The sequence below is a fragment of the Dipodomys ordii genome, unplaced genomic scaffold, assembly GCF_000151885.1.
Source record: "Dipodomys ordii isolate 6190 unplaced genomic scaffold, Dord_2.0 Scaffold125, whole genome shotgun sequence".
NCBI lineage: Eukaryota > Metazoa > Chordata > Mammalia > Rodentia > Heteromyidae > Dipodomys > Dipodomys ordii.
The window spans coordinates 4067962-4094320 of NW_012267341.1; the positions used below are offsets into that span (position 1 = coordinate 4067962).

At 39.3% G+C, this 26359-nt stretch overlaps 1 protein-coding gene across 2 annotated transcripts; it reads right to left on the minus strand.

The window, feature by feature from the left end:
- Positions 1 to 3776: 3776 nt before the first annotated feature.
- Positions 3777 to 26309, minus strand: Api5 (apoptosis inhibitor 5). Of its 2 annotated transcripts, none has more exons than XM_013030021.1 (14): positions 26056 to 26309; positions 20019 to 20180; positions 18466 to 18559; positions 17936 to 18001; positions 16700 to 16851; positions 15338 to 15544; positions 14175 to 14279; positions 13088 to 13177; positions 11584 to 11765; positions 10649 to 10742; positions 10210 to 10266; positions 8755 to 8831; positions 7746 to 7882; positions 3777 to 5811 (listed from the first exon to the last, which is right to left on the minus strand). In XM_013030021.1, exons 1-14 carry the CDS (start codon positions 26122 to 26124, stop codon positions 5789 to 5791), a joined length of 1515 nt encoding a protein of 504 aa, XP_012885475.1. In that variant the 5' UTR covers positions 26125 to 26309; the 3' UTR covers positions 3777 to 5788. The 2 variants fall into 2 exon arrangements, with proteins under 2 accessions (XP_012885475.1, XP_012885473.1); XM_013030019.1 differs by having other exon boundaries at positions 3777 to 5816.
- Between the last annotated feature and the right edge of the window lie 50 nt (positions 26310 to 26359).

Below are 26359 nucleotides of genomic sequence, written 5' to 3' on the forward strand. Positions count from 1 at the left end.
CGGCTGCGGGGTGCTCGCCTTGCCTGTCGGGGCTGGCCTCGGACCGTGGCCGGAGCGGCCCGGCGGGACCCGCCGCCGTGCCTTCGGGGTTTGTCTTGGTGCCCGTCTGAGGGCTTGCATTCGAGGCCTGCCCCTGTGTGCTCAGGGCTGTCGTTCGCCCTGGCGCCCCACGTCCAGCTTCTGGGTGGTCAGTTGGAGAACAGAGTCTCCTGGGCTTTCCGGCCCTGTGTAGCTTTGATCCGCAGTTCTGAGATCTTAGCCTCCTGAGGAGCTGGGGTGACAGGGGTGAGCCTCCCAGGGCTACTGTTTGGTCTTCAGGACTGTGATCCCGTCTCCAGGGGTGGGCACTGGAGCCAGAGCTGACGGATCGGGATTTTTAGGATTTCCCTTTCTTATACGTTTGCCTTTTTTTTTTTTTAATTTCTGATAAATTACTGGGAAAACAAAAGGTAAGCTTTTGAACTGCCTACAACTTGGAAAGTTTCCCCATGTTCAGTGTTAAAGGCAGGGCATGCTGATAGCACTCTACTGCAGGCACGCCTGCAAATTTTAGGACCTAGCCCAGTAATTTGTAAACATATCCCATTGTATATGAGACATTGCCTGCTCAAGGTGAAGTCTGTACACAGGATTCAGCTATTTTACTTGCATACCTTCCCCCCCCCTCCCCTCCGCCCTCCTTGGTCCCCTCCCCAAGTCTTGGAAATTTGGTTTGTATTTAGTTGAAGGTTTTGGTGCTTAGTAAAACTGCATGTGTCCAATGGCTCTCCAAGAGGGCACCAGAGATAATAAGTTCTGCCTGTGGGAAAGCCGTGGCATCATGTGGGAGCTTATTGTACAAGTTCAGAGTCTGGCCTTCTCTCCCTCTTCCACTAGTAGCCTGCTGAGTCACAGTGCTTTTAACCAGAGCTTCAGGTGTTTGGTACTGTATATGAAAGTCTGAAAGAACTACTTCCTTCTAGTGAACCTTTGGACAATCAACTAGTTTATAGAGTCTGTCTTTCTAGCCAGATGGGTTATTTTTAGTCATTTCACTACTAGCTTTCTGTGTCATTTTGTATTTAGGTTTGTCATAGCTTTTGTTTTTTGGGGGAAAAGCTGAATGAGAGTATTGTCTGACCACATCTCTACAGTAAGTATGTGACAAGAAAATAAAAACGAGTGCATAAGCACGTGATTCCATTTCATGCTGAGTTTTTGAAGTGTGTGTGGTTTTATTAAAAGTCTGTGATGAACTTATTTTGCCTGATAGGTGAAGAATATCTAGGTATGGAAATCTGACCACTGAGCAGTGTGCAATACGATGGGATATCAGCATTAATAATTAAAATATAGTATGAAGGAAGGGGCACACAGGTGCATAGAGAAGAGGACAATTAACCAACTGAAGAAAGATTTGTCCATAGGTCATGGTTCAGGCAAAACAAACAGTTAAATGTATACAGGTGAAGTTGGTTTCAGGCTATAAGAACTTGGGCATATTTAGTCATTCCTTGTCTTTACTTCTTGGGTAGCTTGGATTATAAGCATGAACTACCATATTCAGCCTGCCTTTGTGTTTGTTTTTTGGGTTTTTTTTGGGGTCCGGTCGTGGGGCCTGAACTCTGGGCCTGGGTGCTGTCCCACAGCTCTTCAGCTCAAGGCTAGCGCTCTACCACTTGAGCCACAGCACCACTTCCGGCTTTTTTTCTTTCTTGCTTATATGGTGCTGAGGAATCGAACCCAGGGCCTCATGCATGCAAGGCAAACGCTCTACCACTGAGCCACCTTCCCAGCCCCAGAACTTGGGCATATTTAATGCTGAGCTTAAACAGAATAAAGAGGATACCAAAGTCTTCTGAAGAGGCAAATGATGGCATCTCTTTGTTTTCATTTATTTTACTTTTAGGTGTAGAGGCCTACTCGTGTCTACAAATAAAAATTGTTTTATAGTATTTTATAGTAGCATATACACATATATGTAGATATTTATGTTTGTGTATATGATTTTATGGAGCAAGATCAGTGGAGTCATAGACTTCTGCCTACTACACATAGATCCTGACTTGCAATTAATTATTCCTTCAGTCTTTTGCTGAACTGTTTTAAATATCACATCAAAACACTTAGGAGTGCTTTTACTTACCCTGTTCCCAGTCTTTCCTTTTGCTTCCTCTCAAGTCTGTCACAAATTACAACTTAAATTCCTGTCTATAAACATGTCTACTTCCTTTGAATTCTGTAACACTGACTGGTAAATACAATGTTACTTTGTGATAAGACTATAAAATTTGTACAGTTAAGTCTGAAGCATGAGGACTACTGTGGCTGTGACCAAGTGTCAAATCAGTTGAGACGTCTCTGACACTAGGGTTGTTCTGAGGATGGCAGGACAGTCATCCTCCAATTTTCTTGTCATATTGTCCAGCCACTTTTATCCAAATGCTTGCAGCTAATACACTTGACAGTCTCATTGGTCAACAGTGTTTTGACTGTTCATACTTGCCTTCAGCCACTAAGTTGTATCTCTCTTGTCTATACTCAAGCAATATACTACTTTTGTGACTAAATTCAAACTCATGAAGACTTGAGTTTGGGTCATTGTTGTTCTTACCACTTGATAGGATACAAACTAGTTCTTCCTCAGAGGATTAATATATTGGAACTGTATGTATTCTAACTAGGGCTTCTATCATCAGCTGTCCGATGACCAGTTTTGCTGAATCTTGTTTGTGGTTTTAGGGAGTGTTAATATTTTCGTGAAGATTAGATTTCATTAAATTTTAGTTCCCATAGTACTTAAATCCACTTCATTTCCTGGTGGTTAATTAAGAGATCAGTTTCACAGACTTTCCTGCTGGGGTTGGCTTTGAACCACAATCTTCAGGTTTCAGCCTCCTGAGTAGCTAGGATTACAGGCATGAACCCCTGATGCCTGGCCCTCTTCTAGTTTCTAACATGAGAGGAAAAAAAAAAAGCTGAAAGCTAAGGGAGTCCACAGGTGCTATGGCCATGCTGTAAGCAAGGCTTCACAGTGAAATCTATTCTGACACAATGATTGTGCAGAATGAAGGGACAATATTCCCAGAGAAAATATTCTCCAATACTATAATAAGCAGTTCTGGGAATTTAGGAGTTCTAGAGATAAAGAACCTAAGAGATTTGAAACAACCCATTTTCTTACTCAAAAGTTATTCAGCTTTGTCTGGCTAGTCTTCCTGAACTTGCTTTAATTACACATTGGAATGCTGTCCTCATAGCCCTTACTATTCTAGTATTAAATGCATCAGAGCTACATAGTAAAATGTAAACTCCCTGAGTTGGCCTGTCTTACTGTCTCTCTGTAGTCCACACCAACTTGAACATGTCTTAGTGCTTTTATAGGAATGACTGTAAAAAAGGCTGGCAACTTTCTTCGTTCCAACTTGCTTTGCTTATTACTTCAGGATGGGAACAACATTTCATGATTTGCTAAGAACCCAATTTCTTTGTTTTTTAAAAAGAGGGTCTTGGAATGTCTTAGGAACTCATGACTTTCCATCTCAGACTCTCAAGTGCTGGGGTTACAAGTGTGATGTTTTGATGAAAAGAACCAAATTCTTTTTTTTCTTTTTGAGACTATTAAGCTCATAAAAAATAAATCTAGATGAGATGATTTTTCAAGAAAGACTATCCTCCTTGAAGGGCTTTGCCTGTCCTTTTATTTTCAAGGTCTAACACACTGCTAGGCACAGGAGAAGCAATCAATGTTAATAAATATCCAAAAATTAGAAAGTTATAACACCAGACACAAAACAAAAATTACAAAAGGAAATTTATTTAAAAAGCATACGGGAACATTTACATTTAAACAAGTTGATAAACAGGTGTCTTGCAAAAGAAAGAACATCCATGGCATGACAGTTTCAAAGAACGGAAGCAAAAAACCCCAAGCTGTGCACTGTTGCCTTAGGAAAGGGAAGGCAAACTACAAAGTAGTAAGGGAAGAAATGTCAACTCAAAATCAGACTTGAGAATATCAAGCCACTCCTGTGAGTCTGAGTTTACAAATACACTTTTTGGAAAAAAAAAAGGAAAAAAATCACCCTTAATGTTCAAATATACATAGCTGTAGTTTCTATTCTTGAAATGGCTTTAGGCCATCGGCCCATCTATCTGAGGTCCAGACTAGCAGGTCACAGTTTTCAAGTGATAATTCCATGTTCCTATGTCTGTTCAGATAACAAGTGAGTTTAGATTCAGCTCAGTCTTTTGGAATGGTTAAGGATTATTGCCACCATTCCATAGTTAAGCTGACTAACTTCTTGTGCTCACTTGTATCACTTTAGCTTTTAGAAATGTCTGCCCTATAAACGTGCAGTAATTCTAACAAAGGGGTTTTTGCTTTTTTCCCAGTGTAGAAATAATGGTAACAAAGACACCTGTGTTGGAATCACAAACTATTCCTTATAAAATACATGAAACTACTAGAAATGTCATTGGGCATTTGATTTGAATAGCAAACGTGGGAAGGGAAGATTAACTATAGAACAAAAAAATAAGGAACATTCAAATGCAGAGTAAAAGGGTCTATGCTACTAAAAATGCCCATGACATTAGACACTCCACAAACCTCCCATCTGTTGTTTTAACCTAGTTTCTAATGGCTAACTTATACAATAATTGATTAATAACCTGAGAAGTTAAACTCTTGAAAGTGGCAAAAGCAAACGGAGAGAGCATCCCTTACTTATAGGTACTATGTTATCAAGTCACTTTTCCTGGGTAGCCCTGGTTTTAAGTCTCCAAATCCTAAATTATACTATCTCTTCCTGTAGAAACCTATATGTACATCAGATCTGGCTGTACTTCACCAACAAGGATCTCCCAAGTTTATCTCTGGAAATACAACCTTTGTTTTAGTTTTAAATAACAATTATCATGTAAGTGCAACTGACTCAAAGTTCTTCTCTACTGGGAGTAAAAACCTAGGTTTTTCCATTCAATAATGGATTCATCCTTAAAAGTATAATTACCATTCCTGGAATTTCAAATATTGATTTGTTGTGTACTCAAGTTTCACAGCATGCACATACACACACACACATGCTTATGTGTGTATGCATATTATACATACGCATTTCTATTCAAATATAAGATCACATATTCCAAAGGTATATCCCCCGATCAATGGAGAAGAGTAAGCAGTGCAGAGCACATTGCTTCCTCCTAAAGATGTAGTATTACCCCTGCATTTTAAGGAAGCTGGTATTTTCATGACATTGGGTGGGTGCTGCAGCACTGCCTAGCAGCTTTATTAAAGACGAAGATAAAATGTTAAGATTGACCATTACTCTTCTCCATATATTGGGCAGAAAACTAAAAGGGGAGAGGAAAGTTAGTAACCCTTTAACTGATTATCTTTTACCAGATAACAGAACTAGACTGAATACGTTATACTTTAGACTCAAACAGCTTTCAACAACAAATTATCAGATGTTTAAAAGATTCACAATATGAAATCTGAATAATGAAGATACTGCAAAAACAAGTCAAGACTGCAGACAAAGCATCCAAAAATATTATTGTGGTTTTTACCTTGGACGTAACCATGGTCTGTTACAAAAGTAGAGCATACATACAAAGGTATAAAGAACATTTAAGTTTTTAGCTGAAGGCAGCAGTCTTTTTTTAAGGGACATCCCCGGCAATCCAATGAGTAGTAGAATTTAAGTATATTAAGCCATGACAATGCTGAAGAACGTGATGTCTTATTCAATAGAGTCTTCCTCGACTGCGATTTCCTCGTGTTCCCCAACCTCGGCCACCTCTACTTCCCCTGAAGGCTCCTCTCTGCTCTACGAAAAAGCGAACAAGGGTTTAGGACTTGCTTGGGATTTCATGGTACAAAAGAAATACAGCTGGGCTGGGAAGGTGACTCAGTGGTGGAGCGCTTGCCTTGCATGCATGAGGCCCTGGGTTCGATTCCTCAGCACCACATAAGCAAAAAGAAAAAAGCCGGAAGTGGCGCTGTGGCTCAAGTGGTAGAGCACTAGCTTTGAGCTGAAGCGCTGAGGGACAGCGCCCAGGCTGAGTTCAGGCCCCAGGACCAGACCCCTTTCCTCCCCCCCCCAAAAAAAGACAGCTTTAGCTTTAATAACAGGTTTTATAAATGTGAAATGGGTATATGCTTTTATTTGATTGTTTGACGTTTGAACTCAGGGCCTGGGTGCTAATCCTGAGCCTCTACCACTTTGAGCCACAGTTCAATTTCTGATTTTCTGGTAGTTAATTGGAGAGAGTCTCATGGATTTTCCTGCCCAGGCTGGCTTTGAACCTCAATCCTCAGATCTTAGCCTCCTGAGGCGCTAGGATTATAGGCATGAGCCACTAGCACTGGCTACATCTTCTACAAATTCATTCTGACTGTAAAATGGGATGGAGCACAGGTTTATACTGAAGTGTAGATGACCAGGTATAGGACAAGTTTCCAAATACACTCACAGTACAGTCAATTAAATATATCCTTTAACACAAATATTTCAAAGTGACATTATTATGGTAATTATATTTCTTAGTTCTTTATTTTGGTACCATATCATTACCAAGTAATTAGTGAAACTTTAAAATGTATATACTTAACATAGAACTGAAAATATTCAATTCCAAAATAATGGTTTCAGTGAAAGATGTACCTTTCATATGCATAAAAGAGGTTATTTCTTTTCTTTTTCTTTTTTTTTGGTCGGTCATGGGGCCTGAATTCTGGGCCTGGGTGCTGCCCCTCAGCTCTTCAGCTCAAGGTTCTACCACTTGAACCACAGCACAACTTGCAGTTTTCTGGTGGTTAACTGGAGATAAGCGTTTCACAGACTTTCCTGCCCTGGCTGACTTTGAACAACGATCCTCATATCTCAGTCTCCTGAGTAGCTAGGATTACAGGTGGGAGCCACCAGTGCCAAGCTAGGTTATTTCTTTTGATCACATTATTTAAAGCACTTAGATTCACATAACTGTAGGATACAAATGTGTATTAGCTTTTATTATTGCTTGCGCTTCCAAAATGCTAGCAAAAAGATATGTGTGTACTGTGTGTGTATGTGCACACACGTGCACATCATTTATGACTTACTGATAGTTTACTGGAAGGTCAAGTCACTTGTGTCCACTTGTCAGTCACTTTTATTTTTAGAGACAGACTCATTTTGTAGTCCAGAGTGGCCTCAGCCTTCTCAGTACTGGGACTACGGGCATGAACTACCATGCCAGCTTTTTGGTCAGTTATTTTTATAGTCTTAGAGAAATATTCCTCAAAGAAGTCTTTTCAATGAAGAAACTGAACTTACGAGATAAATCCCTTCACTGAACTTTAAAACTTCCTCATTGTAGCAAACTTGTTAGCAGCAATAAAAGCTGAGTTTTGCTCTTGTTTGATTTACTATCTTGGCAACTTGGAAATATCCTGAAAGTTAATTTCGTAACTTTTGTTTGTTTCTTGTGCCATTATTACTTATTAGTTAGTAAAATGATAAAACTGGGTACTGAGAAAGGTTAGATAGTGAGAAGAAAAATCCTCAAATTATTATGAAAGCACTTATAATCTGAAGATGTTAAACACCCTGGTAGAATATATTCAATTTCTCAAAAGAATCTAGGTTCCAAGCTAATTCAGAAAAGTCATTTGGTAGAACAATGACACTATCTGTAACTAATAACTAGAATCAATTACAACCTATTCTTTAACTACTCTTCTCTCGTATTGCTTGTACCCAAACGGAAACGCTCACCATAATTAAAGTTGCCCAAATTGCTGCTATATTTTCCACTGGGAGGATTATAAATCTGTCTGGCATCCCTTTTTGGTCCAGCTGAAGATTTCTTGGGTGGTGAACTTGAAGTTGTATCTTCACTGGCTCTCTTTTGCCTATAACAGTAGGAATAACCCAACAATTAATATTCTATTGTTCCAGGCGCTATCAACAAGATAACCTGCATAATAGTTGTAAAAAGACATTCTGAAGAGGATAGTACATTAAAAAAAAAAGACATACTGTTCCATGTCAAATTAACCACGACTATAACATTGTCAGAAGGCACTTACAAGGCTTTAAAATAACCTGAAACTTGAGATTTACATGTAAATGACTCATTTTATAAAACTGTCAGAAAAAGCTGGGTATCGATGGCTTATACCTGCAATCCTAGCTACTCAGGAGGCTGAGATGAAGATTGCAGTTCAAAGCCAGCCTGAGTTAACTGGAATTAAGTGACTCAGACTCTGAACTTCAAAATATTGTGAGAGCAGTTATAACCTTATGGTGTTAAACCTCCTGGTAGAATATGTTCAATTTCCCAAAAGAAAAAACTAGTTTCCAAGCTAATTCAGAAAAGTCATTTGAAACTGTGAGACTCAGACTCTGGACTCCAATTAACCAGGAAAAAATAAGCCAGAAGTGGGGCTGTGACTCAATTGGTAGATCACTAGCCTTGAGTGAAAAAGCTCAGCAACCAAGCCCAGACCCAAAGTTCAAGCCCCAAGACTAGCACACTCCCTACCCCCTGCCCCAACACCCAAAATCAAACCAAACCAAAGAAAACTGTCAAGAGAAATCTAAGTTATGCTACAGAAATACAAAGAAGCCTGAGACATCCCATTAGTTTGACAAATATTAGAATTAGATTTTATATTTTAAGTCATGCTTTCAACATTTTCTTGAATCATTTAACAATGTACCCTCACGTACAGTAAACTTAAATTTTGATAACGTTCAAATCCTTTTTAAATTCATTTCTTACCCAATCTCAACTTTCTGTACAGGTTTCCAAGATAATGTTACTGTGCTCTTATATGAAGGAGGAATGTGGAAGAGATCCTGCAGAGAAAAAAAAAAAAACCAAAATAAGATTCCTAATGTATTTGTCAGTCCCAGAGAGTGTGGAAAGGTAGGAAGCAGGAAGACACATCTTGAAGACTATTTTGTGGGAGGCTCTGGGTTTCATAGCAGCATGGGGAGAGGGGAAGAAAAGAGGAAATGATGCTGATTAGTTTTAAATGAGGAAGCTTCAAGCTTCAATTATTCTTGCTGTTTCTTCTGCTTCCTTTTGTTTTTTTTTTATGGATTGATCCAGGGCCTCACACATAGTAGGCAAGTGCTCTACTACTGTTATGTTCTCTGAAATACTTCCCTGTCTCTTTTGATAAAAGAGCAATTATTTCACAAGGTTTCTATTAGCTTTAAGACACAGTAGTCCTTATTAGTGTTTTAAAAAAAAAAAACAAAAAAACGGTTTTTAGGGGCTAGGAAGGTAGCTCAGTGGTAGAGTGCTTGCTTTGCATGCATGAGGCCGTGGGTTCAATTCTTCAGCATCAATTAAACAGAAAAAGCTGAAGTGGCAGAGTGCCTGCTAGCCTTGAGCTGAAGAGCTTAGGGATAGCGCCCAGGCCCAGAGTTCAAGCTCCATGACCAACAAAAAAAAAGTTAGTACTAGGGCTGAACCTCAGGGCTGAGCTTTTTGCTAGTGATTTGGTACAAGCCACACTCCTCCCCTACCCTCTTAATTGTCAAGCTTTGTGCTCTAGCTGTTAGTAACATGACAGTAAACACTTGGCAAACACTTGGAAAGGAACGGGAGAACTGGAGGGCTCAGTCATTTGGTATATTCTAGCCTACAGTACAAAAAGCTCCTAATGTATTTCATTGAAAAGTTACAAAAAAAGACAAAAAAAATTTCATGTGCTACACAGCATGTGCATGTTGTTAAGAGTAAGCAGTGCAGGGGCTGGGAAGGTAGCTCAGTGGTAGAGCGCTTGCCTTGCATGCATGAGGCCCTGGGTTCGATTCCTCAGCACCACATGGCTCCAGTGGTAGAGTGCTAGCCTTGAGCTGAAGAGCTGAGGGACAGCGCCCAGGCCCAGAGTTTTGCCCCAAAAGAATAAGCAGTGCAGAGTTTGACAGTCTAGTCCAAAAGACCTAACAGCATTAGGACCACTAGAAGTTAAGCCACTAAAATATCTGAGTCTAAATCTATCTTTGGGTCAGGGAAGAGTTAGATGCTTCTCTTACCTTCTACAAATCTTTTAAATAAAATATGACTTTATTATAGCTGCTGAAATGTTCCGAAAGTATAAAGCTTCAAAAGGGTTCAATATTAAGAATGAAATGGCATCTCATCATAAAGCCTACCATTACAGACCAGAAAAACATGAAAAACTTTATACTTTCTAAATAGTTGAAGAAAGAAAAGACTTACCTTGATTAAAACATTGATGTTGTTTGTTATTTTCAATGCAACAACTTTGATTTTGTTCTGCAAAGGGAAAATAATTAGAAATAATCAGAATATGAGAATTGCTTGTCAGGTTTATAGATGATGCTTACTTTTGTTTCTTGTCTACACAAGTCTAGATATAGCAAAGAAAGTAAATCATCTGTTTCTTCAACAGGCTGGAATGTTCATGTCATCAATAATTTACTTAAAAATGTATAAATGATAGATGCACACAGACTTATTTTAAAAGAAATCTGCCATTAAGACATAATGAAAATTCAAAGTATTCCTTCAGAACTGGGATGTAGACTGGTAACATTAAGAATGAAAATCCCAAAGCACGAAACACAAAATCCCAACATACGCCTACATAATCTGATATGGAGTTAGCAGTTCATGAGCTGTGAGCCAACAGTCTTACCTCTTCTGTTTTCAAGGCCTCGCCTGTTTTTCCCTGGAGAGCTAAGCGAAGCTGTCTGATATAAACTTGAAGGCCCCGTGCAAAGTACTGCAGCCTAAATAGAAAAGTGCTTAATTAGCAATTTATCATTCCAATTTTGCTTTTAAGTTCAAACAATCTTCTATAGCAAAATGATCCTTAGTACATAAATGGCTGGCTACATGACCAATAAATTAGAGTAACTTCTTAAATTTCCTGTTTCTACTCAAGTATTTCATCAAATATTTTTTAATTGTTGATAGTCTTGCTGTGTTTGCTAGACTGTTCTTAAACTCCTGAGATGAAGCAATCCTCTTGGCTATCCTCCCCAAGTGTCCAAGACTAAAGGTATATGTTACTATACCTTTAATATTTCATCAAAGATTAAAGTACTCCTTCTAGGGAAGTGACAGGTAACACTGTGGCTTGTGCTTCAAAATAGATGATGTGAATTTGTTGAAGGAATAATTCAATACAGTGTCTTTATGAAAACTACCAATACTGATTTCTTTAGCACTGATCATCTTATTACTACTGATAATAACGACAACAGGTATCAATACTTATTATGTGCAAGACACTCAGTCTCACTGAATTCTTGCTTCTCCATTACTATTTAAACTGAACAGATAAGGAAAGTAGGAACAGGGGCTAGGAACAGGGAAACAGGATGGGGATACAGGCTATGTTCATAAAGGAAGTGAAGAGTCAGAGTCCATTCTTCTTGGAAGTTTATTTCCCTCATAAGAGTTCTATGTCACACCTATAACATACTTATGCACGTCTATCTTCTGAACCCTCTATTCTATTCCACTGTATAAAGTTTACGGTAGGGAGGGAGAATGCACTTGTTGAACAACAAAACCCACGTATCTTCAACCTTCACCAAACACTGAACCATTTCAAGCATTTATTACCTGATTTTGAAGTCTTTGAGCTTTTCTGCATTCAGTTTGGCAGTTAAGAAATCAGGAAGCTTTCGGCCCAACTGGTGAAAACTGTACAACAAACATTCCACGTAACTGAATTGTAGCTTGGGTTCTTCATTACCAGCATTCTCCCCATTTTCTGCTTCTTCTGGAGGGAGAGGCATGTACTCCTAAGAAACAGAAGAACAGAAATGTTTTTAATCTGCTCTCCTCTATAGACAGAAACTCAAGTAATTGTAAAGTATGCTTTAAAGAGAAGGCACATTAAAAACTACCATAAACAGGAAAACTTAGGTAAAGATCTCTTTTATCTACTGTATGAATGCTCTACTATGTCACCACTCATTATACTGCTATAGTTCCTGCTAATAATTAATGTGAAAGTAGCTACATCAGACACAAAGGAGAAGGAAGTCCATAATCAGGACTTTATATAGGTGTGAAACCAAAAGTTAATGTTCTTTTATTTATATTTTATCAGTCATGGGGCTTGAACGCAGGGCCTGGGAACTGTCTCTGAGCTTGTTTGCTCAAGGCTAGTGCTCTACCACTTTGAGACACAATACCACTTCTAGTTTTCTAGTGGTCAACTGGAGACAAGAGTCTCATGGACTTTCCTGCCCGGGCTGGCTTTGAACTGTGATACTCAGATCTCAGTCTCCTGAGTAGTTTAGATTGCATCCAGCAAAGTTGATGCTCTTAATGACTCAAAACATCCTTTGACTAGACTGTTTCAAGTACTGAATACCTGTATAGTGACAGGGTGCACACAGGCATTTAATATACATTCCATAACACCCCCAATAAGTATGCAAGTCTGGATAAGCAGTGGACTCAGATGACTTAATTCATGCTAAAGGGCCTACAGCTTATTGCTGTGTTATATAATTGCTCACATTAACAAGAAAGTCACTCAGTGATGCTGATCCTGGTTTTTGTCAGATGGCCTATTTTATCCACAATTACTAATTGAATGACAGACACTGTTTCCTGGTTGCTAAAGCTCCTTGGCCTTAGGCAGCTACCTAGTTGCTGGACTGGAACAAATGACTTTTTGCAATGGCAACTTCAGTTCTGAGATTATATTTAAAACAACCAAGAAGAGTTAATGCTAATTTCTTTTGCAGATACAAAATTATTCTGATACGGGAATATGAGAAAGATCTACTTTTTTTTTTTTTTGACTTGAAATTCCTATCTTCGTTCTTTATTGAAGTAACCCAACTCAAGAACTTTTTTTTTTCTTTTTTATATTTTTTTTCCCATCCCTTCCCAGCCTCCCCCCTCCCGAGAAAGATCTACTTTATAAGTCCAGTGTACTCTTGAAAAAAAAAATCAACCGAAGAAATTACAGTACTAAAATAGATGTGCTAGAATTATTATGTAATCTAAAGTTCAAAAGCTGGTTCTCTGTTATCTAGAAATCGATAGTAAACTAGATGATAGAACTATATACTGGTTATAACATAAGGAAAGAAAAAAGTATTCTTACCAATAACTTGTCAAATAGTTTTCTTAAATTTGTTTCTAACTTCTCCATGTCACCACAAAATGAACTCATCTCTGCCAACAATTTTAATACCTAAAATGCACAATTTAATATTACTACTTTTGAATGATGTTTTATTTAAGACTTGGCTTATTTTTAATTAGGTCTGTACATGATCGTAATATTTGAGCTAGAAAGAAACTTAAGAGATGCAATCCATAAATATATGATTTAGTAAAAGTAACAGCATATGTGAGAGAGCCAGGGCAGATTATGAAACCCAGATCTCAGTTTCTAATGTATCTGTTAGAAGCAAGGAAAAGTTACTTTTGCTACATCTTAAAAAACCATAATACTAATTCAATGCATTTAGTAATTGAACTTGTACTATAAAGAGACACTGGAAAAGATCTCTCAAGGGCATGAATTACTAGCATTTACTACCATAGGTAGGCTTTCATTTGCTATTAAATTTAATCTTGAGAAATCAATTTAAAACAGATAGTGGCCAATATTCTGAATGTTCATCCCTGCTTTTAGCTAGTCCCAGTCAGATGAGCTGAGCCCAGGGCATATACATTAGTATATACTAAGACTCTAACCTACAGAACTTAGAAAGAAATGGTACTTGGATTTCTATATTCCAATAGTTACTATGTGTTTTTCAAAAACAGGCTCTGTATTGGATTCTGGGGGTATGAAGATAAATCAGATTAAATGTAGGAGAGAGATATTAAACATAAATGTAATGTATGGATGATGTGACAAAAAGGAGAATCATCAATTCTACTGAATGATCAAGAATAAAGGATATTTTGTAAATCTGGTCCTGTTAAGTTATGGAGAATACCAGTTTCAATGTACAGACTGATGAATGATAAATCTATAAAGTAGTGCTCTCCTGCTGTAGCAAACTGGAACTGAACCCACGAATTACTCTCTGTAATTAATCCTGGCCTAGGAGATTGCTGGCTGGACATTACCAAACACTTAAATTACCCCCTTAGAAATCAGAGCTAAGTTAGTGGTTTACATTTTGGTTCACATGCATGAATGAACGCTTTCAGTGCTGAAAGGGATTTTCTCTTACCTCTAACTGTATATCGAGCCCCTCTACTGGGGTAGTCAAGGTACTGAGGTTAGGGAGCACCTGCTCACAGAAGTATGTCACAAATCTTGTGGAATGGACATTTTTCTGTAAAAAATAAGTAAGAATAAAAATCAAAAAAATCACTGACTGAACACTCTCAAAAAACAAAAACTGCTGGGAAGGTGGCTCAGTGGTAGAGCGCTTGCCTTGCATGCTTGAGGCCCTGGGTTTGATTCCTCAGCACCACATAATCAAAAAGAAAAAAGCCGGAAGTGGAGCTGTGGCTCAAGTGGTAGAGCGCTAGCCTTGAGCTGAAGAGCTGAGGGACAGCGCTCAGGCCCAGAGTTCAGGCCCATGACTGGACCAAAAAAAACAAAAACAAAAACAAAAACCCTTGCTGGACACTGGTGGCTCACGCCTGTAATCCTAGCTACTCAGGAGTCTGAGATCTAAGGATCACAGTTCAAAGCCAGCCCAAGTTTTATCTCCAATAAACCACCAGAAAGGCAGAAGTGGTCCTGTGGCTGAAGTGGGAGAGTACTAGCTTTGAGCTGAAGAGCTGAGGGACAGCACTTAGGCCCAGGGTTCAAGCCCCATGACCGACCAAAAAAATAAAACAAAACCCCAAAATAAGAAAAAGTATTTCCTGAAATATTAAAGTGCTAAATATAGCACATCAAGTGGTGCCCCTACAAATAATTATGCCAGGGAACCCCAAAAATAGCCTGGAGACTTTGTTGGAAGGTTGCAGGGAGTACTGAAACATCTCCACACCTCTGAACTCTTCTTTGATTCTCAAATCAAATTTAGAGGACACTTGCTGGATTGTTGGATTCTCATATTCCACATTTCTCAAAAAGAGTTTATGTTTTTCAAGCTCAGGTATGCACATCCCACAAGACTCATGGTCAAGGGAAGCAGAAAGCCAGAGACAAAATACAAAGTTCCCATGACTTTTAAAAAGCCTCTATCCAAGATTTCAAGAAACTTGTTGCCACTCTGAGGTCTTTCAAACCCTCCACCTGGTCTCCATCAATTGGCCCCATCTGTACCAATACTTCAACGGAAAGGTTTGAAGAGAATGTTCCAGTGAATCTATAGAAAGACATAGTTAAAAGGGAGTCATCAAAATACCAGCTCTGTAAATAAACCAAAGAGCTTACAGAAAAGAGAGGTACGGCCTGACGGGTGCACTGTAAGAGCCGGTCCACACAGTCTGGATCAGAGGGATTGAAAGTCTGTTCCAGGTCAGCCTGCTCAGCCACCAGCTCTACCAGTTGCTGTCTTCCACTCACTGTCTGTAAACTTTTTAACCCAGATAGTATCTTCATGAACAGAACAAATTCTTCACCAGTCACATCTTCTAGGACCTGGAGACACAATTCAGAATAACAGTATTTTTACTGTTTGAATGTGAAAGACAAATTTATGTGTTTGATAGTAATGCTTTCTGAAATACGAAAAGAAAACTTCTACCTTCAGATAAACCATGCATTCTCCAAGGAGGCAAAAACTAGTTCTTAAATTTTTTTTTAATGTACAAAGCAGATACACAGTTACCTATAGCATTAAAATTTTCACAGAATGATTAGAGGCTCTTTAGAGAGTAATAAAAATGATAGGCAAATTATGTAGCCAACTATTAAGCTATGTTTGGGTTCCTGTATTTAAAGTAGTTTCATTCACAGTAATAAGGAAATTGCACACAAAATAGGAGACAGGATGCTAGTCTTACTTTTAAGTCTTTTGTAGCAGGGTTAAGCCATTGTGCTCCCTTATCAAAGGGACTGCAAGCCATGAGATTATTAGCTGGATCATGGATAAAATATTCCAATAATCCTAGCAAGAGAAAAACTCATCTCTCAGTGAAGAAATCTTGTCAGTTAGTGGTATTACTTTAGAGAAAACATTGAACATTGTAATGAATTAATGTATTCTCAAACTGTGGCATTTTAAAATTGGTGAGAAAAAATAGTGCACAGCTTGTAAAACAGCATTTGTAACTATGTTGGGTGCAGTGAGTACAAAAAAAATGATTTTACACCCCCACTTCAGTGATGAAAAAATAGATTATAATAAATTTCCATTTTGAAATGATCCAGGGGACTAGAAAAAATAAAAGAGAATACTAGAAATCAGGCAGTTTTCTCAAACAGGTTATTTGTATAGTCTTAAAGGATTTTGGGGGGGGGTCTGGGGCTTGATCTTAGGGTGCGGGTCCTATCCTTGAGGCTTCTTTTGCTCAAGGATAGTGCTCCACCACTTGAGCCACAGCTCTACTTCTAGTTTTTCTGATAGTGTACTGGGTAAGAGTCTAATGGACTTCCCAGGCTGGCTTTGAACTACCAGGATACATAAATTTGATGCACTGGAAAGGACCTCAATGTGATTACATGTCTCAATACACTATAAGACCTGAAGTATACAGTAGCTCTTGAGGACCTATCATTTTAAACACAGCCATGTAAAACACTGATAAATACTGCCAATCTCAAAGATGTTCCACTGTTGTAATTGAAATGTACCTTTTTGGATTCTGTAAGTATAAGCTCCTCTACTTCCTTTGTTAGGACTTCATCTGGTAAAGTCTTAAGTTTTGTAGAAAGGAATTTAATTGCGCGTTCTCTAACAATGTCCTCTCCTTGAAGTATTTGGCTAAACAAGCCACCTAAAGTTCCTGTAAAACAAAACAGTTGTCTGTAACAATTCAGTTGTATGGTGGAAACAAGGTAAATTTGTAGTTTTTGTTGTTGTTGTTGGTGGTCTTGGGGCCTGAACTCGGCCTGGGTGCTGTCCCTCGGCTCTTCTGCTCAAGGATAGTACTCTACCACTTGAGACATAGTGCCACTTCCGGCTTTTTCTGCTATGCTTATGTGGTGCTGAGGACTTGAACCCCAGGCCTCTTGCATGCAAGGCAAGCCCTCTACCACTGAGCCACCTTCCCAGGCCAATACTATTTATTTTTAATCGAATAAGTTAATGTATATCCTGAATGCCATTAATATTGTTGGTTGAAATATCTTTCTTTGGTGGTACTAGGGTTTGAACTCAAGACCTTGTGCTAGTAGGACAAATGCCCACCACTTGAACTATGTGTATAGCCCTTTTCATGTTCTTTTTCAGGGTGGGTCTCACTTGCCCAGATCATAATCTTCCTACTTATACTTCCCATGTAGCTGGGATTATGGACATGTACTACCATGCCTGGTTGTTAAAATGGAGTCTACTAGCTTGGGGCTGGCTTCAAACTGCAATACTCCTGAGTAACTGGTATTACAGGTAAGAGTCTAAAAGTAGTTTTAAAATTTCTACATCCCCGAATAAAGAGTGATCACACGTTTTGTTCAAACTTGGTTCGAACCCATATTTCCACTTTTATCATTAGTAATAAAATCTATTTAGGAGAATTTCCTTTAGGTGGCAATAGAAGTCTTTCCAGCAGGTTTCTAAGGAAAAATTTGTAACTATTCTATTTCTATTGAAAAGATAGAGACACCTTAGAGTTCTTTCAGAATATTTATAATTTTTATAACATAAATATTTTAGGTAAACCCCAGAAAGTCTTTTTTTTTTTTTCCTACCACCTAGCTACGGCACTACTAGCGATAAGAGATTTATAGACTTTCCAGACTCAGATCTTAGCTTCCTGAGTAGCTAGAATTACAGGCATGGTGCCTGACTTAGTTTTTTCTTAATGAGGAAAGTCAATCTCCCACATTTCTAAGACATAAGTTACAATTCAGAGTAAGAACTGTCCTTACCTTTTGCATCCATTTTAAATATACTTAACAAGGCATTGTTCACTAAGTTAAATTCTGCAGAGTCATCTGAATAAAGAAAAAGTAGCACAGTGAATATAAAGTAAATGCAAACTATGATCTGCCTTATGTCAAAATTAAGATTCAACTATTTTTCCTAGGTTGCATAACAAGAAACTGATACATAAGCAATTCTCTTAAGTATCAAAAGACACATTTTACTTATTAGAGTACAGAGTCTAATCTGGCATGCCAGAAAAATTTTTCTATGAAGATGTACGATGACCTCACGATAGAAAATTGGGAAGATGCATTAGAATTTCCAAGAGAATCCAAACATGCTTTTATAAAGGGAATTAAAATGACATCAGAATTACAGAATCAGAGGTCATAAAACTCCAAACTACTAAATAAAGAAGTTTAACCTATCAGTAATACATTCAGCACCCCATCTCCTATGCAAAAGTAAACCAGAATCAGAGCTACTATTTTCAGATAAATTATATATAGATAAAAATAGTAGATTCCCTTACCTGTCTGCAATAACTGGGTGAGTATATCTGCTACTCGGGGAAGATTATCTCCAGTGGCAAACTGAGGCAACTCTTTAATTGCTTGGCGTCGAATCTGGGAATGATTTAACAAAGAAATTAACTCAATTGTACTGTCATTAAAAACACACTTGATTTTTACAGAAAACTAGAAACTGTAACTAGTATATAAGTTACAAAAAACATAAAAAGAGCCGGGTGCCAGTGGCTCACATCTGTAATCCTAGCTACTCAGGAGGCTGAGATCTGAGGATCTCAGTTCAAAGCCAGCCTGGGCAGGAAAGTCCATTAGACTCTTATCTCCAATAAACCACTAGAAAACTGGAAGTGGCACTGTGGCTCAAGTGGTAGAGCGCTTGCCTTGTGCTGAAGAGCACAGGGACAGCCACCAAGCCCAGAGTTCAAGCCCCCACGACTGACCAAAAAAAAAAAAAAACATAAAAAGATTCTTGGCAGTTTAAAAGGTAATTTGCTTTTTTTTGAGACAGACTGGCTCTTATTATGAATTTGTGGGCTCAAGCAATCCTCTTGCTTTAGCTTCCTAAATAGCTGGGACTATAGACATGTGCTACTCTGCCTGGCTCAATTTGCTCCAATTTAATAGTATACTAATTATATAGAAACAATGGTTCCTGGGCCTTATTCCTCTAAAATGGCTTCTTCGGCAATGTCAGACCTAGAACTGATTTGTTTTAAATGTTTCAGTATTGAGCACTTAACACTCATGATTATAATTAATTTCAAATACTGACCTTAGTCTACTAGGTTTTACAGTCTTTATAACCACCAAGTTATTTTTTAAATTTTTATAACTGGTTCTGGGATTTGAACTCAGGGTCTTGTACTTTCTTGGCCTGTTTGACTGAAACACTACCAGTTGTGCCTTGCTTCTAGCCTTTTTCTTTTCTTTTTTTGCTGACAAAGACAGTGTCTCACAGGCCCTCCTCCTCCCCGCACCCCTCCAGGCTGATTTTGAACCTCAGGTCTCAGCCCCCAGTGTAGGTACTATTATAGACGTGAGACACCTGGCTTTTATCTAGCAAATTCTGTATAAATTCTGATTCTCACTGACTTTACTTGAAAAGCGAGGAGCCAACAGTTGAAAAATCCCAGAAAATTCTGTCAGAAGACAGATATTAATGGTAAATTGTATGTCAGGGAGAAATGATCTCTTTTTATTCCAACAGTCTTACAATTAATATAGGACTAATTATTTTTCTGCCATGCAACATGTACCTGGTATTAAAACTATACTAACAGTCCAGTTTCACATAGTCAGCCACAGCCCAGCTTAAAAAGTAGATAACTAATAACCAAAAAAAGCGTTTTGCAATTCCAGGCATTTTCCACAAATAAAAGGAGGTGTTCTCAAAAGGAGATTTAAGCCTTAGTGTGATGCATGCCAGCCTGAGTTGTGATTTGATTACTCTGCACTGACAGGTTTTAGTGTGCACATACATGACTATTACTTTAGTTATATTACCCATTCACAGAAAAACTTGAAAACTTGCTACAAGTGTCAAATGTAAACTTACTGACACATCTTCATCCTCACAGAGGTCTAGCTGTGCATTTATAGCAGAATCAGCCAATTCTGGAAAATGCTTAAAGAATTTTGGAATAAATTGAGCCGCTAATCGTTTTTCCTTGGTACCACCTTTCACACCATCCAGTATCACTTGATAGGCATCTTTATGCTAAAGAATGAAACAAGCAAAAACACAAATTGTTAAGGTGACAATATTACTTCATTGTAGAAATAATTTAACTTGTAACTGCACCATGCTTAAAAATAGTAATGAATACTGTAGAATTCTCAAAAAAATGGTTGCATTTATTTAATCATAAAATGTGCGTCAATCATAAACTGAGCCTAGTGTCACATGCCTGTGAACTTAGCATTAGGGAGGCTGTGGTAGAATAGGCTACATTACAAGATTCTGTCTTAAACCCTACCCCATAAAAAATGGTACCTGTTCCCAATGAGCTCCCTGAAGGAGGTGGAGGAACAGATTTCTGAAATTATTAAATTCAAGAAGGGTTAGGACAGATGAATTTGCTCCACATATCAGAATACGAAAAATAATTTTTTCTATATATCCAGTTGACTGGAATAACAGATTCTAAAGCCATGTATTAGAATAAAGCATTCAAAATTATGTTTACCTTATTTCTGCTTTAAATTGTTGTTAATAAAGGTGATACACAGAGGGGTAACTGCTTCCTAAGTCAGGTAATGAGTACATTTTTTTTTTCTTCGGACAATGTCACCCCTTCCTCCACTCTCTCCTAGTTCTTCCCTCCATTCGTTTCCTTAAAAAAAATCGTATTCCCTGATATTCAAAATTTCCCAACTCTTGTCGTTGCCTCTAAATTAGTCCTTTCATTAAACTACTTGGTTGAACTGATGACAATAATATAGAATAATAACACACATGTATCTTTTGTAAATGTATGAACAAAACCTATGAGTGAGCTGGTCCTGGGGGGCTTGAATTTAGGGCGTAAGCACAGTCCCTGAACTGTTTTTGCTCAAGGCTAGCCATCACTTGAGTCACAGCTCCAATTCCCACCTTTTTTGTGATTAACTGGAGATAAGTGTCTCTGATTTTTTTTGCTGCCCAGCAGCTGCACTCCAACCTGGATCCTCAGATCTCAGCTTCTTAAGTAGTTAGGATTACAGGTGTTAAGCCACGGGCACCCAGAAGAACAAAACTTTTAATAAATGCCCCTTAAGCTGAGTGTTGATGGCTTCTGCATATAGTCCCAGCTAAGGGACTAAGATCTCAGGTTTGAGGTTTGAGTGAAAAAAGCTTGTCTGAGCTCAAAACGCAGTTTCAACCACACCCATACAAAATAAGCAAATGAATAAAATTAAAAACCTCTTAGAAACTATAATCTTGATACCAAATGTGTTCTCATTCTAAGCCCTAAGAGGCAGAGGCAGCAGAGGGTTTGGGGTTGCAGCCAGCCTGAGCTATACAACAAGACCACACATTAACAAAGAAGGGAATTTGTAGAGCGACTAAAACTTACTAAATTTTGTTGTTCATATTTTCATGGACAATACTGAATCTTGATTTAATGCTAAACAGAATAGTAACTCCTAATGGAACTTTCCACAAATAAGGTTAGTTCCCTCAAAAAATGCATACATAGCATCAGTCTTCAGGAATTATTACTCAAAGTGAATTCTGTATTTTCAGTGAAAAGGTTAAAAAAAACAGCTGATTTTTCTACCACTTTGCATTCCTGTGGTTTGTCTCAGAGGTTCTAGGCAGACTTTATAAAGTTGGTCTAGAACAGTTTTGGCATCCTTACTTTCTGCAGACTATCACAAATCTAAATTTCCTTCCAACTTAAAGACATCACAAACACCTTACATTATTTAAAGTTAAGTGGAAAAATTCTCCTTGAAACAAAATTGGAGAAAAATGAAATAAAGGAGTTATTAGTAACATTTATTGAAAGTCTACAAGGGACCAAGTGATGCAATGTCTACATATCTGACAATAAGTGCTACTACCTTTACTTTTCTGTGTGTGTGTGTGTGTGAGAGAGAGAGAGAGAGAAATGATTTGCCTAGGGCCACAGAACAAGTTATATAGCAGATTTAAGACCTAAACACAGTTGTTCTTGTTCAAAAGTCATGATATTTGTCTGATACTAACCTTCTTTAATTGGAGTCTTTCAAATTCATGATGTGAGCTAAGTATTTAAGAGCAAAACAAAACAAAACCCCTTGTCAGATCTAGGACCTTCAAAGGTAAAATTTAAGTCCTAAACACAAGTGCTGAGGGCACAGGCATCTAAACTGAATATAGTATGGCAAACACAACAAGAGGCTGGAAAATGAAACATATTTCAATAGTTTCAAACCTGAATTCAAGAGTTTCTACCACTGGTAGGCCACCAGTTTCACCAAATAATTTAGCAACTATTACTAACACTTACCCTTTATGTAATGCAAAATAAATAATTCTTTCTTGTCTGCTCTATGATTTATCTTTTGCTTACAGCATAGGGAAAAGACTTTTTCAAAACAAGATTTCACTGAAGTACAACGGTTTTTTTTTTTTTGTTGTTGTTGCTGTTAGTGGTTGTGGGGCTGTTCAGGGCCTGGGTGCTATCCCTGAGCTCTTTTGCTCAAGGCTAGCACTTTACCACTTTAAGCCAAAGCTCCACTTCCATTTTTTGAGTGGCTAATTGGAGACAAGAGTCTCATGGAGTCTTTTCTGACTGGGGTGACTTTGAACTGCAATCCTCAGATCTCAGCCTCTTGAATGGCTAGAATTACAGGAAGGAACCACCAGCACCAGGCAACAGTAGTTCTTACTTGCAGTTTTAAAGAAAACAAAATAGGAGTGCTATTTTCTGTCATCAGAGTGACTTAAGTAACAGAGAGAATAGGTACACCAGAGTAAAATATACCAAATAACGTTCAGTACTACTTTCTTTCTCCTCCAGTACAGTGATGTATTTTAGTTGGGGATCTGTGTGAGGGAAATTAGCTAATGAAACCTCAGGGGACCTGTGTTTTCCCTTTCATGTTCTGAGGGCACTGCTCGGAAAGGACAGTTGACAACAGTGGGCAGCTGGTGGTTTGCAGTAGCAGCAACCTAAACAACTGGGGTACTCATCTAAGACTGCCAAACTCAAATTTAGCCTCAGAAGTATCCAAATAGGCATCTTCTAGTACACTTGGTTGACAAATTTTACAAGATAAAATGAAAATCAGGCTTTGCTAGATCAAAAATTGTACAGATTTCCCTTCTCCTTAAAATGTTAAATGATATCCTCTTTACTAAGGGAGTTTTGTCTTTATTAAAGAAGTCAAAAGGAATAGCCTAAAATCCACCATCTGTTTTTGGTAAGCAGTTTTAAGTATTTTCTCTAAAAGAGAAGAAATATTCCACAACAGGTAAGAATTAGTAGGTATTATTATTTGCCAGATCCAGAAACCTTCGTGTGTCTATAATTCTCCTACAGTAGTGAACACAGTGTCATAAAGGAATTGATCAACCACTACCTACAGGGAATCATGCTCCACTCTACTGCCCAGCAAAGTCTGACCTGCAACATGGTCAGAAAATTGTACTTACTAAATGAGACTAGGGGAGGGGGTCTTCATTATGGTTTGGAAAACCAGGTCTCAGGGCTGGGAAGGTGGCTCAGTGGTAGAACGCTTGCCTTGTATGCGTGAGGCCCTGGGTTGGATTCCTCAACACCACATAAGCAAAATTTCAAAAGCCGGAAGTGGCACTGTGGCTCAAGTGGTACAGTGCTAGCCTTGAGCTGAAGAGCTGAGGGACAGCACCCAGGCCCAGAGTTCAGGCCCTACAACCGGACCCCCCCCCCAAAAAAAAAGGTCTCTTTTCCTTTTTATTCATAAACTTGTCTCTTAAGAACTCTTCCTAAATTGGCATTTTGATGACCTCATAGGGGAGAGCACTCAATTCAATCTGGCTTTTAAAATTAAAGATGACTTAAGAGGGAAATCTGAGTAACATTTTGGAGCACTTTGGATTTTTTTTTTGTGTGCCTGACTAGGGGCTTGAACTCAGGGCGTGGGTACTGTCTCTGAGCTTTTTTGCTCAAGGCTAGCACTCTTACCACTGGGAGCCACAGCTCCACATTTGATGTTTTTTTTTTGGGGGGGGGAGTGGTTAATTGGAGATAGTCTCTCCAACTTGCCTGCCTGGGCTGGCTTTGAAACAAGATCCTCAGATCTCAGCTTCCTGAGTATCTAGGATTACAGATGTGAGTCACCAGGAGCCTGACTTGTATTTTTGTATGTCCAACCTGTATCTATGCAAATACCTAGACCAAAAAATCTGAACATTTCTTGTCCCAGGCATTTCAGATAAGGGATAACCAACCCGTATATAACTTCCACGTTGTCTTCTATTTGCCCCTAGATACTCTTAAGTAGGTAGTTGTCAATTATTTTCCTATTCTAAAAATGGGGGAAGGGGATAGGGGCTGAGAGAGCATTATATATAGTTTCAGTTTTCCTTTCTAGAAGATTCTAGTCTAGCTTTACTCATCTCCTCTTGTCAAGATGTAAAAAAAAAAAAATCAACTTTGGGTAGGACAATTTGCTATGCTCTTCCTCCAACTCAACCACAAACGAGACATACTAGGTTCCAGAGCATCTTCACTACTAGTTTTTCTAGGAGCAACAACAAATTCAAACTCTGATTGACCCCAATTTTCCCCATTTTGTTTTACTGGGCAGAAATTTCCTCCTTTATAACCAGGCTAACATTCTAAACACATTTCTGGCAACAGCAAAATTCTCTACAGAAATGGAAACAAGCTGGGAAGGAAGACCATTTGAAGGTGGTATATTTATAATTCTAGGTTAAGCTACAAAAAGACCCTCATGTACTATTATTTTTTTTCTAAACCTAGGATGCTCCAACTTGACCTAAGTACATCTGGTAAAAAAAAAAAAAAAAAAAGGGCGGGAGTGGGGGGTGGGGAGGGGCTGGAAGGGGTCTAACACCTCACCACCGTTTTGCTTACTTTCTACATTCTATGTGATATGTAGGAGGAAGAAAGATCATGAAACTGTCTAAGCAGTGAAAGACATGGAGTGTAATTTGTAAAAAGATTAATACTGCCTCCATGATAAAACCTGGTTCCTTTTCCCCAAAACACATTCATCTGACCCAAGTATCAACTCAAGTTCAATGTGCTCCAGTACCTTTAAACTAAAGAAAAGAAAAAAACAAAAGCAATGGTCTTTCCCAAACCATTTCACTTGGGGCCAAGGCTTGGGTTCCTTTCTTCCCAAAGGTTGTAGTTGTTGTTGTTTTCCATGAACAAAACCAATCCTATCTTTTTGAAAATTTTATTTACTGGTGTGCCGCTGTTCTGTTTTCGCCACCCCGGCACCGCTACATCCCGGGAGAACAGGAGCCTTTTCTATCCTCATCTTCCAGGTCCCAGCGTCCCCGACACACAGCGCCCGGGTCGCAAGAGACGCTCCACATAGATGCCGGATAAATGAAAATTAAAGTTTATTAGATTTATTTGAGCTTATTATTAAACTCAAGTCTGGACGAAAAGTAGCTCCCTGCTGGTTTCTTTCTCCCCGCTTTCATCTTCTGTCTCAACAAATCTTACATTAATCGCCACTTCTGCCTCCAACAAGACATTTCGTTGTTTTTGTTTTGTTTTGGGTTAAATAACTTCTTAGGGGAAGGAAAAAAAAACAACAAAACCAAAACCAACTTTGAACCTCATCTTCAAGGGCCTGGCGTGGTGGGAAAAAGAAAAGCAAGTCTTCCGAGAGCGCTGCAGGGCGAAGCGAGCCGACCTGAGTGGGGAAGGGGTTATTTCAGCTCAGGATCCACGCCGGGGAGAGAAGGCACGCAAGTCGGGGTGGCGTGGGGAGAGGCCCGGGGAGCCCGCGCCCTCGTCGGTGGAGCCCGGGGGTGGGGGAGGGAGGGGAGAGGCGCGTCCGCGCCGACGGCGCGACCCGGGTCGGCGGGGAGCCCGCGCCCCGCCCGGGGAGCGCGCCGGGCCCTACAGGCCGCGGGACCGAGGGCGGGGGGGGACACTCACCTGGCCCACTTGTTCCGTGGCATCGGCGAGGATGCCGTAGTTGCGGTACAGCTCCTCCACCGTCGGCATGGTGAGCGACAAGCCCGGGGCTCGCTCCAGCCGTCCAAATCGTCGCGCCGGAGGATCCGCGGGAGCCGCCGCCGCCTCCGAACTTCTCCGTCCCCGCCGCCCACACTATTACGCCTCCAGCTGCCGCCAGTGCCGCCACCAGTCACCGCGCACGGCGAGGCCCCGCCCCCAACGTCTACGTCAAGCAGGGCCCGTCGAGAGCGGCCGGCGGCCCAGGCCGCGGGCTCCGCCGGGA

Excerpts from the sequence above, each read along its gene's own strand:
- Api5 (XM_013030019.1), bottom strand. The coding sequence starts at position 26,124 with ATGCCGACGGTGGAGGAGCTGTACCGCAACTACGGCATCCTCGCCGAT. Across the intron at positions 14,280-15,337 it reads AGGCCGTACCTCTCTTTTCT|AAAAATGTCCATTCCACAAG; the intron begins GTAAGCTCTTTG and ends TATTTTTTACAG. Across the intron at positions 10,267-10,648 it reads AGGCCTTGAAAACAGAAGAG|AACAAAATCAAAGTTGTTGC; the intron begins GTAAGACTGTTG and ends TTCCCTTTGCAG.